This window comes from Eriocheir sinensis, chromosome 22 (genome assembly GCF_024679095.1).
Source record: "Eriocheir sinensis breed Jianghai 21 chromosome 22, ASM2467909v1, whole genome shotgun sequence".
Classification (NCBI taxonomy): domain Eukaryota; kingdom Metazoa; phylum Arthropoda; class Malacostraca; order Decapoda; family Varunidae; genus Eriocheir; species Eriocheir sinensis.
Genome location: NC_066530.1, coordinates 1,709,413 through 1,724,412, shown reverse-complemented (window position 1 = coordinate 1,724,412; position 15,000 = coordinate 1,709,413). Strand labels below are relative to the sequence as shown.

Sequence of the window (15,000 nt, the reverse complement as noted above, 5' to 3'; positions counted from 1 at the left end):
ACAAATATCAGTAGTTGTACAAAGTCTCTTACTCTGCCACATTCAAGACACAGATAATCAAAAGGATAAAGGTTGGGGAGCAGCGACGTAGCGATCTTTTTTTTTTCTGTATCCTCTTATTTTGGCCCTTGAGCTTTCTGTCTTCTGTGTTGAAAAAAAAAAAAAACTGCCAAGTCTTTACCTCATCGATTTCCATTTTTTTTTTTTTGCAAACTCTTTATCATTGTTAGCTACCATTTATTTATTTTTTTACTTGACTCTTTTCTTCGTTTTATTTTTTGGCTGCAGAGGGGGAGGGGGGGGGGAAACTATTACAATCCAAATTCTTCCTATTACTCTGTCCTACCTCCCCCTCCCTCCCTCCCTCCCTCTTCTTGCCTCCCTGCCCCCGTCTTTCCCTTCCAGCTCAAGGTCAGACCGGAACTAAGGACTACACAATGAAAAAAAAAAAATTGTGGCAGGAAAACGTGTGGGTAGAACTGACCATGACTGATGACGGATTAGATAAGTAAACAAATAAATAAGATGAACAAATAAGATAAACAAATAAACAAATAAAAGATATAGAGATAGAACTTTTTATTTATGCGGATTTTTTATTTATTTATCTACTTTTGCCCTTGAGCTGCTTCCTTAACTGCAAAAAGAAAAAAAAAAAAAGATGGATAGATAAACATAATGATAGATAGCCATGCAGATGAATAGATAGAGTCAGACAAATACATGTTCGATCGTTAGATGATTTGATAGTTAGTTAGTTAATAGGTAGTCCAATAGTACCCTTGTATAGTACCCTTAGTTAGATAGGTAGTTTAATAGTTAGACAGTTTGAATTAGTTAGTTAGTTCGTTAATTTTACTGTATTCTGTATTTGTTTATTTATTTATTTATTTGGATTATTTTCTTGTTTTTGTTTTATTTTATTTTGGTGTTTTTTCTTTTTCTTTTTGTTTCTTTTTCCTTTTCTTGTCTTTATCTTTTTCTTTGTTTTCTTGCTGTTGTTTTTCTTTTTTGATGTTCTTTTATTTCATATCATCCTCTTGTTGATGTTCATTGGTCTGGGTGAGCCGCTTTCCTCCCAGAAGAGACCCACCCATAATTTTGGTGATGTTAGTTAGGGGCCGAAAGGTGGATGATGTTTCTTATATTTTTCTTCTCTTGATGTGTTTTTCTTCTTGTTTTTCTTTTCCGATGTTTTTTCTGTTCTTTTTCTTCTTATTTCTTTTCTTCGTGTTTTTTAATGTTCTTTTATTTCATATCATCCTCTTGTTGATGTTCTTCGTTGGTCTGGGTGAGCCGCTTTCCTCCCAGAAGAGACCCACCCATAATTTTGGTGATGTTAGTTTGGGGCCGAAAGGTGGATGATGTTTTTTTGTATGTTACTTTTCTTTATGTTGTTCTGTTATTGCTGTTACTTTTCTTTTGCGATGTTTTTTTATCTTTTTTCCCCTATTTTTTGGTGTTCTTTTCTATATCATCCCTCTTTGATGTTCGTTGGTCTGGGTGAGCCTCTTTCTCCCCAGAAAAGACCCACCCATAATTTTGGTGATGTTAGTTTGGGGCCGAATGGTGGATGATGTTTCTTTGTATGTTACTTTTCTTGACGTTGTCCTGTTATTGTTGTTACTTTTCTTTTGCGATGTTTTTTTCTCTTTTTCCCATTTTTTTGGTGTTCCTTTCTATATCATCCCTCTTTGATGTTCTTTGGTCTGGATGAGCCTCTTTCTCCCCAGAAAAGACTCACCCTTAATTTTGGAGATGTTAGGGCCTGAAGGTGGATGATCTGTGTTTTTATTTTATTTTCTTGATGTTTTGTTACTATATTTTCCTTTTTCTGGTGTTCCTTTCTATTTTCCTTTTCTTTGGTGTTCCCATCACGTGGATTGTCTACGACATCTAACGAGCTCCACCTGCCCGGGTTTATTGTTCGGAGTTGGCTCTCCTAGGCAGACTGCCTACCACGGCTGACGAGCTCCACCTGCCCGGGTTTATTGTTCGGAGTTTGCTCTCCTAGGCAGACTGCCTACCACGGCTGACGAGCTCCACCTGCCCGGGTTTATTGTTCGGAGTTTGCTCTCCTAGGTGTATTGCCTATGACGGCTCACGAGCCCAACCTGCCCGGGTTTATTGTTCGGAGTTTGCTCTCCTAGGTGTATTGCCTATGACGGCTCACGAGCCCAACCTGCCCGGGTTTATTGTTCGGAGTTTGCTCTCCTAGGTGTATTGCCTATGACGGCTCACGAGCCCAACCTGCCCGGGTTTATTGTTCGGAGTTTGCTCTCCTAGGTGTATTACCTATGACGGCTCACGAGCCCAACCTGCCCGGGTTTATTGTTCGGAGTTTGCTCTCCTAGGTGTATTACCTATGACGGCTAACGAGCCCAACCTGCCCGGGTTTATTGTTCGGAGTTTGCTCTCCTAGGTGAATTGCCTACCACGGCTAACGAACCTCACCTGCCCGGGTTTGTAATCGGAGTTTGCTCTCCTAGGTGAACTGCTTTCGCTAACGACCTCCACCTGCCCGGGTTTGTAATCGGAGTTTGCTCTCCTAGGTGAACTGCTCACGCTAACGACCTCCACCTGCCCGGTTTTGTAATCGGAGTTTGCTCTCCTAGGTGAACTGCTTTCGCTAACGACCTCCACCTGCCCGGTTTTGTAATCGGAGTTTGCTCTCCTAGGTGAACTGCTTTCGCTAACGACCTCCACCTGCCCGGTTTTGTAATCGGAGTTTGCTCTCCTAGATGAACTGCTTTCGCTAACGACCTCCACCTGCCCGGGTTTATTGTTCGGAGTTTGCTCTCCTAGGTGAATTGCCTTTCGCTAACGAACCTCACCTGCCCGGGTTTGTTGTTCGGAGTTTGCTCTCCTAGGTGAATTGCCTACCACGGCTAACGAACCTCACCTGCCCTGGTTTGTTGTTCGGAGTTTGCTCTCCTAGGCAGATTGCCTACCACGGCTAACGAGCCCCACCTGCCCGGCGTTGTAGCCGAAAGATCTCCGGCACCTCCGTCGGGGTCCCGATGGACGCCGAGGCGCCCTGCCGGGAGCCCTCCAGTCCTGCCATGCTCGCCTGGGAGACCTTGGGCTCGCTGGCGCTCCACCACCCCGCCGATTCGAATAGGGCGGATGCAAGAACTCGCTTCTTAAAACTACCAGACTGGATTATAAAATTAATCATAAATGCCGTGAAGGCGCCGGTCACCGCGTTTATCGGTTCTTGGATGAAGGACCGATGGGCCTCGGGGACGCGCACAAGCATCATAAGGAATCCTCGCCGCGGCTTCCGGCACAGCATCCTTTTCCCTTTTCTTTCTTGCTTCCAATTTTTCTTTTTAATTATATTTTCTTTCTCTGATTGACTGATTGATTGATTTTACATAGTAAGAATTGGTTCACCAGTTAACTTCTTTCAGGTACATTGCATTCACACACCTGCTGAGGGAGAACACCAGTGAGCGTGTTGACTCACGAGGACGGCCCACTAAAGTTTCCTAACATTTGTATTGGACTGCCACTTCTCTTTAGTCGTCTGTTCCTCTATTTTTCTCTTCTTTATTTCATTCTATTTCTCCCTTTCTTTCATCCTTGCTCTCTATACATATATTTCTTTCAAACTTCTTCATCAGCCCCCTTTCCTTTCCATTCTCCCTCCCCTTCATCTCCCTCCATCCCTTTCATCCCCCTCGCCTCCCGCCCTTTGCTCTTTTTCTGTTATCATCACGACAGCTGTTTAATTTCTCTGCGGGGACTTTTTTTTATGTTCGTGGATGTGACATGCTTCCCGGGGCGTCCATGTTGTTGCACAGCACCCTAGAATATTCTTGGCAAAGTGCTTCAAATTTTTGAAGCTTTTTGCATCACGCCAGTACCTCAGTGGATTGACATCAAAAGGCAAAACACCTTCTTCTAGGTACGTTTCAAGTTCTGCCTTCACCACTGTAGTGTCATTTGTTGATGCACTTGCCATCATTTGCCCAGCTGGAGGCATGTAGGCAAAAAGACGAGGTCGTGTTGCACTCATGCCAGCCGAAAAGACGAAAGGCTCACTCTTGAAATGTTTTCTTTTTCAAGGTCGACTGAGTTGACTCGGAAATAATTAGGTCCACAATCTTGGAAACCTTTTCCTTTTGCATTTTCTTACATGACATCCATGCCAGCTTAAACCTGGGGCCCATGACAGCTGCGGCAATGACATCAGTCCGCTCAAGAAATGGATGCAACCTCTTTTTGATAGGTGACTGTAGTGCATATGCCAAGCTAAGGCAGTAGATCGGTTTACTGTCTCGCTCGTCGTCTTCACTCACATCTCATCCCCTATGCCTCCCATTTCCGTGACGTCACACATTTTTGCGGGCGGATCCTTCCTCCGAGCCACCCATCCCTCAGTAACTCCCTAAATCCTCTCCTACTCCTCCTCCATGTGACCTGAGGTTAATTTCCTCCTTACTCCCCACCCTTAATTTTTTTCCTCCTCCGCCTTCAACCTTAATGTTTTCGTTACTCGCTTTCCCCGTGATCTGACGTTAATCCTTTCCTCCTTCGCCTTCAACCTTCATCTGTTTCCTCCTCCGCCTTAACGCGGCTTAACATTATTTCTTTTTCTATTTCCTTAACAGTATTTATCCTCCTCAAATGGTTTTGACTCTAAATACAAATACAAATACAAAATACTTTTTTTTCTGGGTGCCAAAATACAAATACAAATACAAAATACTTTTTTTCTGGGTGCCAAAATACAAATACAAATACAAAATACTTTTTTTCTGGATGTCAAAATACAAATACAAATACAAAATACTTTTTTCTCTGGATGTCAAAATACAAATACAAATACATTAAAATTGTATTTAAATGCAATTCAAATACAAATACAATTGTATTTGATCCACCCCTGACACACACACACATAAAAAAAAATGAAAATGAGACTCGGAGGCTCCCCAAGAAACAACGATTTATGCACCTCGCCTTATCGGCCTCCCGCTCCTCCTAACACCTCGCATGGCAGCAATATCTCATCCTCTCAGGTGAGCGCGGCGGCGAGGATCAGCGCGTGCCTCGTAAAACACCGCACCCCCTCGAGCAAGCCTTCCGAAGACTTGCATCTCGAGAGTGTCATCAGTTTGAAAGTATCCCAGTGGTTGTCAAAACGCCGAGGAAGATAAAGTCGTAGGTCATCATGTTCTTGACGATAATACTAAGGAAATGGAAATGACACTGTATGAAGTACTGTTTACCTTTATCTAAGAAATGATCGTTAGAGTCCAATTTTTTGTGTGCGTGTATAAATGATATTCTACTTTAAACTATATATCTGTCCAACTTAGCGGGCTTTTTTTTCACATTTGAACGGACTCCTCTGCTGTAAAAAAAAAATGTTTGAAGACCACATCAGATTGCCATATCCAAAGGTGGTGATGAGCTCCGTTACACCCTATAAGATACTGATATATACAGGAAACTAGCTCCATTTGAAGTGGTTAGCGTGCCTGGATACGAATTCGCAGGCCTGAATTCGAATTCCGACCAACGTTGCCAGATTGTCTTACTCAGCCTCTTATATTTACCGACTTCCTACCCAAAAACTGTCTCGTGGACCCTAGTAAGGAGATTCACTTATAATTATCGTTAAAATAGTTAATTCCTGATGTTTCTTGGCAATAGTTAGGCATTAGAAACCGGTAAATACTATGCTCTGAGTACGATAATCTGGCCACGGTGAATTTCCGACCCGGGTAATCGGCTATTTCCCGTCACCGGCTGAAGGGTCAGTGTGATGGTGGTGAGAGCCGAGGCCATGCGCAGCTTAGCGAATCCTCCTCAACACCCTCGTCCTGCCCACCATATTGACTTTACAATTCGGTGTAAATTTTTTTTATTTTTTTATTTTTTACAATAAAGGAGACATCTCAAGGGCACAAAAAAAAAACAATAATAAAAAAAAGACCGCTACTCGCTGCTCCTAAAAAAAGAATCAAGAGGTGGCCAAAAGAGAGGTCAATTTCGGGAGCGAGGTGTATGCATCTCTAATTACCTTTTGCATTATATTCGTGACATTTTTACTTACATCTCCTGTACCAAACATCTGTAGTGAGGGTAGTTTTTTTTTACCTTTTCGCTGCTACCTAAGAATATGTTGAAACACACGCACGACTTCAGTTTGAGACGAGGAAGGGGAGAAGAAGGAACGGAGGAGAAGGTCAGAGATAGAAAACGCGGAAGAAGGAATGAGAGAGAAAGAGAAGGAGAGGAAAAAAAAGGTTAGGTAGAGAAAATCTGGGAGAAGGAATAGGAGAGAGAAAAAGAAGGGAAAGGAGAATGGGATAGAGGGAAAAGGAAAGGAAAGGACAATCTGCAGCACTCAAACAAGACCATTTCCGCACACTGCAACGCTCGTTTCCACCACCTTAGTTTATTCAGTCCGGTCCAGACTCATTCTCATTTCCGAAACAGCTGCAGAGTTCCAAGAAGCAATTAAAACACAGCTTCCTCTGCTCCCACATACATACACACCGAAAGCGACATCATTTGACTGCAATTGTGTGTGTGTGTGTGTGTGTGTGTGTGTGTGTGTGTGTGTGTGTGTGTGTGTGTGTGTGTGTGTGTGTGTGTGTGTGTGTGTGTGTGTGTGTGTGTGTGTGTGTGTGTGTGTGTGTGTGTGTGTTACGCCTCACATGCTCCTCTGAAAGCATTTACTACGTTTTCCTCCTCCTTCTTCTTCTCCGTCTTCTTTTTTTTTTTTTATCCTTCTTCCAAACCGCAATTTGGTGGAATGATTTCATCTCCTGTAACTTCTTTCGTTTTCTTCAATATCAATACCATTATCATCATCATCTTTTTATTTCTTCTGCTTCTTCTTCTTCTTCTTCTTCTTCTTCTTTTTCATTTTCTTCTTCATCCAGGCCACAATTAAGTTACTATGGTTTCCCCGGGATCCCCACACCACGAAAGGCTGTCCCCTCCTCCCCACATGTGAAACAGGTTGAGACGAAGAGGGGGAGAAGAAGAAGGACAGGGAGAAAAGGTCACCGATAGAAAATGCGGAAGAAGGAATGAGAGAGAAAGAGAAGGAAAGGGGAAAAAGGTTGGGTAGAGAAAATCTGGGAGAAGGAATAGGAGAGAGAAAAAGAAGGAAAGGGAGAATGAGATAGAGGGAAAAGGAAAGGAAAGGAGAAAAAGAGAGGGTAAAAAATAAGGAAGGAGAAAACGTAAGAACAGAGAGGAAGGAAGAAGAGTAGGGGAAGAATCGGAGAGAAAAAGGAAAAGGAGAGACAAGAAGAAAGGAGGAGAAAGATAAGAGAAGAAGGAGGAGAAAAGGAAAGGGAAAGAATCAGGGAGGAGGAGAAAAGGAGAAGGTTAAAAAGGAGGAAGGAGAAAGCGGAAGAAGAACAGGGAGGGAAAAAGGAAGAGGAAAGAAGAAAGAGGAGGAAAGGAAAGGGAAAGAGTGAGGGAGAAGGAGGAAAGGAGAGGGCCAAAAAAAGAAAGAAAGGAGAAAGAAGAACAGAGAGGGAGGGAGAAGGGAAGTGGAAGAAGAATGGGAGAGAAGAAGGAAAAGGAGAGACAGAGTAGAGGGAGGAGATCCAGGCAGAGACAGCGGGTGGGGCAGCGTGCGTGTGAGAGAGGGGGTGGCCGGGAAGCTTGTATCGGGCGGCGGCGGCGGCGATGTCTGGTGTAGGAGCCCAGCCAGTCGCGTGCCGGCCGCCGCCCCGTGAACATTCCGCGGCGCCCTCAGGAGCCCGCCCTCCCCGGCACAGCGCGACCTGTTACTCCGCCGACGGTCTGTACCACTACCACCACCCTTCCCCTCTCCCTCCCTCCCTCCTTTTTTGTCTTTAGCCTGCCTTGCCGCTCTCCTCGCCAAGTACATTCGTGTGGGAAAGTAGCGAGATACTGAGCTGACGTAAGCCACTCAGGTTATAGTTATATGACTGTATCTCCATTCACGATCTTTATGAGGCCTTGAATTCTTTGTTTTGTCTCGTATACTTGTGTGGAAATATGGGCGACACGCTGTTAAGTCTTCGGTCTTCACTCAGCTTGTTTCGAAACTTTGTACATCGGTAATTCGTGGTACATAATGAGTGAGCATGTAGCTTAAGATTCACCCTTGTTTCGCTTCTATTCTCATGTGGAAAAACTTTGATGTCCCGCTTAGACTGTGAATGAAGGGCTCTGCTTGTAGACTCTTTAGCTTTAGGACATTTTTTTAAACTTTTGACTTCGGTATCTCCCAATGAAAAGGATCGACCCTCGTATGTGCCTTTCGATTACTTGCTCCACCTCGTAAATTAATTTGGAAACACTTCACATCGCAGCCAGACTTAATCAAAATATATGAATGGTTTCTCCTTCATACATCACCGTTTTGTCATAAAAATTTATCAGAACTATTGTGTCAGAAGTGAATCTAATCAAAAGTAGTAACAAATGCACTCAGCCGCAAGCTATTTTCGATGCCCCCCAAAACGGCTAAAATAGCTATTCCCATTCCTGAAAGGAGAGGATGGCCCCCACACGCGCGATCAGGAGTATAGAGAGAACTTTATTCTCGTTCCTTATAACATTGCATGACCTTAATCTAGAACTCAAAAATCCAGCCTCAAGTTTTAGGAATCGTCAGAGGGCAGCCCAACTACACCACCGAGTAAGGCCTTATCTGTTACTCTTTAGTTTATATAAAAAAAATCACCTTGAGGTCAAGCCCATAGATTCTGTGACTATTATGACACTGATTTTCTTTTTCTTTGACTAAATTTCTATACCACAGGATCCTATGGGCATTAAGTTGAGTCAGGGGCATACGCTAAGCTGCGCATGGCCTCGGTGCTCATCTCCATCACATTGGCCCTTGAACCTGTGGCGCGTGATAACCCGTTACCCCGAGGCACAGGGCCAGGGTGACATCCGGGTTACTACAGTTTCTTTTCCCAGGTTTCCCCAAGTAGCCATTTATTGACCTGCCCATAAGGGAGGATCAACAGCTGGGTGAGCTATACGCCGACTTTCTGGGCCGGTAGTCGAACCCAGGCCTGCTGATTTATAGATAGGAGTGCTACCCACTGCCCCATGGAGGAACTGATTCGTTTCCCTGTATATATTTTCCGTGGCAATGAAAGAAACACAATCAATCAGTACAATTGTTATTATGCTTTATATTTATTTTTACGTAATATTTTAGAAGCCCCTAAACTGTCAACTGTCAGATCTCAGCGATGGAAAAGATTTAATCATCACAGTGACGTATCTGACGTTATAATTATTAAAAGCCTTCTTAGTGTAGTGGTTAGCAAACCCAGCCAGAAATACGCGGGCCCGGGTTTGATTCCAGTCAGGGTAGTCGGCCCCCAGCCCGACCAGTTGTTCATTCCTTCCGGGTTAATCCATAAATGGGTGCTTAGATCACATGGGGATAAGAAACTGTGGTAACCAAGATGCCATTCATGCCAGTGTGTCCCAGGGTAATGGATCTAACGAACAACATCCTCAAGGCCCAGAGAGACGGATAGATAGCCTGCCTACATCATAATGGCAGTTGCTTACGTAAGGATCATTATAGAAATGCACAGAGGATAACAGATTTTATTCGCCTATTTCTGCCATATCACGAACGAAATCGTTGCCTCAGCGCATTTTCAGTTAACATCCAGTATTTGTATTTGTTATCGTGTATATTTTCCGAATATGACGACCGAGATGTGCAGGTGAACAAATACATGTACATTTCCCTTCACTTTTTCTTTGTTTCACCAGCAAACCCTTAATTCCCAAGGTAATTTCTATTGAAAGTTATAGGAAATAGCATCGTGTCTTCGTAATTCTCACGCTGAATATCATTAGTTGTTAATATACATAATGTACAATACTACGAGAATGAATCGGAAAACACCTCAACTCTCAACCCTGACTTTCATTTCATTTCTTCGTTCTCGTATCAGCAAATGCAACCTGTAGTCCCCTCCCTGTTGAATGTCCTGGCACTGTCTCGTCTCCTTCGTACTTTGTTTTCCAAGAGTCCACTGTCACACAAACGAGATTACCTTTCAGAGAGGAAAAGAGGGGCCACCCGCCTCCTCCATTAGTCACAGCGCACCCAGCCCGGAACGACATGACTGGTACCTGTACTTTTTGTTTTGTACCCGAGGTCGAACTGACTTGTAGTGGATTTTCGATCTTAAAAAGTATTATATATTCCAGAAAGAGGATATTCTCTCTCTCTCTCTCTCTCTCTCTCTCTCTCTCTCTCTCTCTCTCTCTCTCTCTCTCTCTCTCTCTCTCTCTCTCTCTCAGGACGAGAGAGAGAGAGAGAGAGAGAGAGAGAGAGAGAGAGAGAGAGAGAGAGAGAGAGAGATTTACGAGGTACTTTTTCCCCTCACGGGCAAAGTTGTACACTCGTAGGAATGAATAACAACTTCCAGTCTAATTAGTAATAAATACACCGCCCTCTTCTTTCCGCCCCTCGCCGCGCCCCGCCCGCATGATGTAACACACGGGGACGCGAATATTTTCCTGCGCGTGTGAATTGCTTCGGTATTTATTGGCGGCATAAAAATAAAATAATGACTCCATATTTTTCCCCCCGCCAGGTATTAGTATTCCGGGAGTTCAGACCGGATTGTATTTCTTATTTTTGTAATGTGTGTTGTATTGGTTGGCCGCAGTAACGGAGGACGGGTATGTGAACCGGCTTTTAGTGTGTTCCAACCTCGGATATATTAAGGTACCTGTAACTCTGCATCGACTATATCCTCTCTCTGATGGAAAAAGACTATGAAGGCTATGAAGTCCAGTTGGGCGGGACTCGTTCGGGGATCCTCTGGTCATAGCGCTGCCAGGTGGTATTTAATGTCTACAGAATATTTGATACACAATTTCAAATCGCACTCAGCTGACACATGAGAGAGAGAGTGGTGTATTGGGGACGATGCGGCGGCGCTGTGAGGAGGTTCGAGCCTCACGTGAGCCAAATGGACTTCATATTTGTATCGGACTACAGTATATTTAATAGTAATAGACTAATGGACTATAGTATATTTAATAGTAATAGACTAATAGACTATAGTATATTTAATAGTAATAGACTAATAGACTATAGTATACTTAATTATGAAATATAACCAGATAGACAAGTAAATATATAAATAAACACAAAGATAATCAAACTGATGTATTAACAGAAAAATAGACATACAGATTGATTGTTAAGACTAAATTTACCAAAAAACGTGAAAAAGGTTTAATTATAATTGCTTAAATGAACATCTTTACATAGAAGAGTAGAAAAAGACGGATGTGTTTATATCTACATAGGCAAATATATAGATATAGACAAGAGTAAAATATATAAGATTAATGCAGGCTGTAGAAAGTCGCCAATGCGTAATAAACTTGACACATGAACCTCGATAGAATCATTCATTTTATGTTGTTGCGTTTGAGAACTGAATATTGCGAGCATTTTCACCATACCTTTTTGTTGAGCTCTCTGTCTGTCTCCTGCACCACGGTAAAAGGTCTTAAAAAAATGTCCCTTTTTCGGCTTCGTTCCTTTAATAGACGAAAGACAAGACAAGACAACCGTAATATCGTCTTTTCCCGCAATTATATAAGGGTTAGAAATAAAACTGTATGCGCATTATGTTAGAGAGAGAGAGAGAGAGAGAGAGAGAGAGAGAGAGAGAGAGAGAGAGAGAGAGAGAGAGAGAGAGAGAGAGAGAGAGAGAGAGAGAGAGAGAGAGAGAGAGAGAGAGAGAGAGAGCACGAAATATATCAAACCCGCAAACGAGATGAACGAGATAAATTTACCGAGAAAAAGTAAATGATGAATAAGAAAACGAAGATAAAAGTAAGCCAGAGAGAAAAAGAAAGACCTGGAACGAATATAAATCCCATAACGTTCATAAAATGCTTACAAAATCTGTACTCCGGGGCATGTAAATTAAATATTGCAATTTCCATTCGGCAACGAGCATTTCCATACATGTAGCAATGCGCACGGATGTAATGAAATAAATAGCCGGGAGAACAATTAAATACAGCCCTTTTATCCAGAGCATTTTTTTTCTTCTTTATTAAACTTTGCACGGAATATAATTTTGGGGAATCGGTGAGAGTCCCGTAGGAGTGTGTGTGTGTGTGTGTGTGTGTGTGTGTGTGTGTGGGTGTGTGGGTGTGTGGGTGGGTGGGTGGGTGGGTGGGTGTTTACCTATTTGTAGTCTACAGGGCCCAAGCTAAGCTCTAATAGTCCCGTCTCCATATCTACATTCATCCAGCCTTTCCTTTCCTTGTATGTGTGTGTGTGTGTGTGTGTGTGTGTGTGTGTGTGTGTGTGTGTGTGTGTGTGTGTGTGTAAATCGGTAAATGAGTAATACAAACAGAGAAGGACAGAGTGAGAGAATCGTAGAAAAAAACAAACAGGCAAACAAATGAGAGAGGAGAGAGACCGTGGTCATTCCGGTTAATAACTTGACATCTTTATTACAAGACCATAGATTCATAACTAGAAATCCTTCCTGCTCACATCTGGGTGAAAACAATCGTCCTTTTTCCATCAGTCGACCGAAGAAGAAAGTAAGGAATAAAATAAAAATCATCGTCGAAAAAGGAAAATTGTATAAGAAATATAAACTGGCTCACAATTCACAGGATTATACTAATTCTATCAACATCAAGAGAGAGTGCGAAAAGAAAATCAGAAAACAGAAACGCGAGTATGAGATGAAATTAAAAAGAGCAATTTACAGAACTAGAGGAAGAAGAAACGGACATGTAGGGAAGAAAAAAAGAGGTAAAATTATATGAATCCGAAAACTAATGGACTCGTCTCACACTTATGGCCAGCAAGGTAATGCCAGACAATCACTTAACATTAGTATCAACAGAATCGGTGCAAGGGAGACTCAAATAAAACTACAAGCAATATTAAAGTCTGCCTCGAAAATTAATCATGTGTCAGCTCCCTACACAAAAAGCGAAGACATTTATGACCGATACAAATGAAAACTATCTACAATGAGGATAAAAGTAACGCGTCAACAAATAAAAGAACTGTTGTAAATGAAGCCTGAAGGAATGGAAGCAGAGTAATCAAGTCGGCCCTTAAAAGAGTCTAAATGAATTACACAGACCGAGGCATTCGACAGAGAGAGAGAGAGAGAGAGAGAGAGAGAGAGAGAGAGAGAGAGAGAGAGAGAGAGAGAGAGAGAGAGAGAGAGAGAGAGAGAGAGAGAGAGAGAGAGAGAGAGAGAGAGAGAGAGAGAGAGAGAGAGAGAGAGAGAGAGAGAGAGAGACCACGAAATAAATCAAACCCGCAAACGAGATGAACAAGATAAATTTACCGAGAAAAAGTAAATGAAGAATAAGAAAATGAAGATAAAAGTAAGACAGAGAGAAAAAGAAAGAGGAAGAGAGGCGGAGAGAATAGAAGACGAGACAACGGACAGGGAAACGCACCAAACCAGACAGACGCAATAAATTCAACGAAAAACCATGAGATGCAAAATGATTTCGCGCGCCATTACAGATTCCTGCCGCCCTAAATCCTTCGCCCCGTCCTGCAGACACATTCTGATCCTCCTCAAGCGTGGCGACACCTCACGTTTTGCTTCGATATTCATGGGCGGGAGAAGAGGAGGAGGAAGAGACGATAGTGCGCTCCTGCATTCCCTCCTCCTCGATCTCCTCCTTCTTCTGCTTCTCTTCCTCTTTACTCTCAAGTCTCAGAACGGAACGGCCTCCTCCTCTTCCTCCTTGTCCTTCTTTTCTTCCTTCTTCTTCTTCTGCTTCTCTTCCTCTCTACTCTCATCTTTTCTTCCTTCTTCTTCTGCTTCTCTTCCTCTCTACTCTCAAGTCCTCTTCTTCCTCCTTCTCCTTCTTTTCCTCCTTCTTCTTCTTCTGTTCCTCTTCCTATCTGCTCTCAGGTCTCAGAACGGAACGGCCTCCTCCTCCTCTTCCTCCTCGTCCTCCTCCTTTTCCTCCTCCTCCTCCTCCTTCTGTTCCTTTTCCTATCTGCTCTCAAGTATCGGAACGGAACGGAAGGAAGGAGATTGGGAGTGATTTCGCTTGATGGTAGAAGGAGCAGGGAGAGGAATAGAGTGTTTGTGAATGCTCGTGTTGCAGCTGGCACGTCGAAAGGAAGTAATGGAAAACAGAGGGTAGTAAAAGCGGTATGAGACTAATAGAGCAGAAAAGGACAACGAAGGAAAGATCTGGAGTTATTTCCCTTGATGGTAGAAGGAAGAGGGAGAGGAGTAGAGTGTTTGGGAATGTCTTTGTAGAAGCTGGTATGTCGGGAGTAATGCGAAACAGAGGTGAAGTGACGGCAGCATGAGACTTATAGAGTGGAACAGGACAACGAGGGAAAGGTCTGGCAAACAAGGAAAAGGAGTGGAGGGACTTGATATGCCCTTATGGTAACTGTGATGTCGGATGAGAAGGCAGAAAGGAACGGAGATAAATAGGAAAGGGTAAAAATAGGAGGGCTGAAGTCGCTTTGCTGGTAGAGGAAAGAGGAAGACGAACGGCCAGTTTAGAAAAGTTCTCGTCAAAGTCGCACCCTCGGAAAGAAGCGCGGAAACAAACAAGGCAAAAATGGTTGAAGCAAATGCAGTAAGGGGGAGAAAAATCGAAGGGAGAAAAGCAAATTGAGTCATTTTGCTGCTAGAAGGAAGCGGCAGCAGGCACGGAATGTTGTAAAAAGTTCACGAGGAAGCAGAAAAGCAGGAACAGGTGGTGCGAGAATGAGAGCAAGAACAAACAAAATGCAAATGTAAAAGATCTTTTGGCGTATCGCGGGGGAAGGAAGAGAAAGATACTTGAAGTGTTTTAAAAGTGTTCTCGGAAGGAAAGGCAGAGAAGAGCAGTTAGTCGAGCATTATAATCCTTAAAAGGGGGAAAATGGAATGGAAACAAGAATTCAAAGGGTCGGGCTGCAGCAGTGTCGGGGTGGGAGTGAGAACAAAAGGAATTAAGAGCCTGTATAAGTTCCGGTGGGAGGTGGATACA

At 43.1% G+C, this 15,000-nt stretch overlaps 1 protein-coding gene and 2 long non-coding RNA genes across 23 annotated transcripts in view; 2 read left to right on the top strand and 1 right to left on the bottom strand.

The window, feature by feature from the left end:
- Positions 1 to 15,000, top strand: part of LOC127001913 (putative neural-cadherin 2) — a 164,488-nt gene that overhangs the window by 65,081 nt on the left and 84,407 nt on the right. For 4 of the 12 annotated variants that reach the window (XM_050867157.1, XM_050867161.1, XM_050867159.1 and 1 more), the window contains exon 1: positions 7,436 to 7,777. The exons of 1 other annotated variant lie outside the window; for it this stretch is intronic. In XM_050867157.1, the coding sequence (XP_050723114.1) occupies positions 7,663 to 7,777 (115 nt within the window). In that variant the 5' untranslated portion in view covers positions 7,436 to 7,662. Of the gene's footprint in view, positions 1 to 7,435; positions 7,778 to 15,000 lie in introns of those variants that run through there. 7 more of the 12 variants (XM_050867148.1, XM_050867150.1, XM_050867147.1 and 4 more) reach the window with 3 other exon arrangements.
- On the bottom strand, positions 1,122 to 3,044 carry LOC127001923 (uncharacterized). Of its 4 annotated transcripts, none has more exons than XR_007755559.1 (2): positions 2,903 to 3,044; positions 1,122 to 2,454 (listed from the first exon to the last, which is right to left on the bottom strand). It is a non-coding gene; the product is annotated as an uncharacterized LOC127001923 (long non-coding RNA). The 4 variants fall into 4 exon arrangements; XR_007755556.1 differs by having other exon boundaries at positions 2,835 to 2,964; XR_007755558.1 differs by lacking the exon at positions 2,903 to 3,044 and adding an exon at positions 2,644 to 2,771.
- On the top strand, positions 2,207 to 3,313 carry LOC127001922 (uncharacterized). 7 transcript variants are annotated; one of them, XR_007755554.1, is made up of 4 exons: positions 2,207 to 2,354; positions 2,423 to 2,552; positions 2,742 to 2,805; positions 2,871 to 3,313. It is a non-coding gene; the product is annotated as an uncharacterized LOC127001922 (long non-coding RNA). The 7 variants fall into 7 exon arrangements; XR_007755551.1 differs by having other exon boundaries at positions 2,679 to 2,805; XR_007755553.1 differs by having other exon boundaries at positions 2,616 to 2,805; positions 2,939 to 3,313.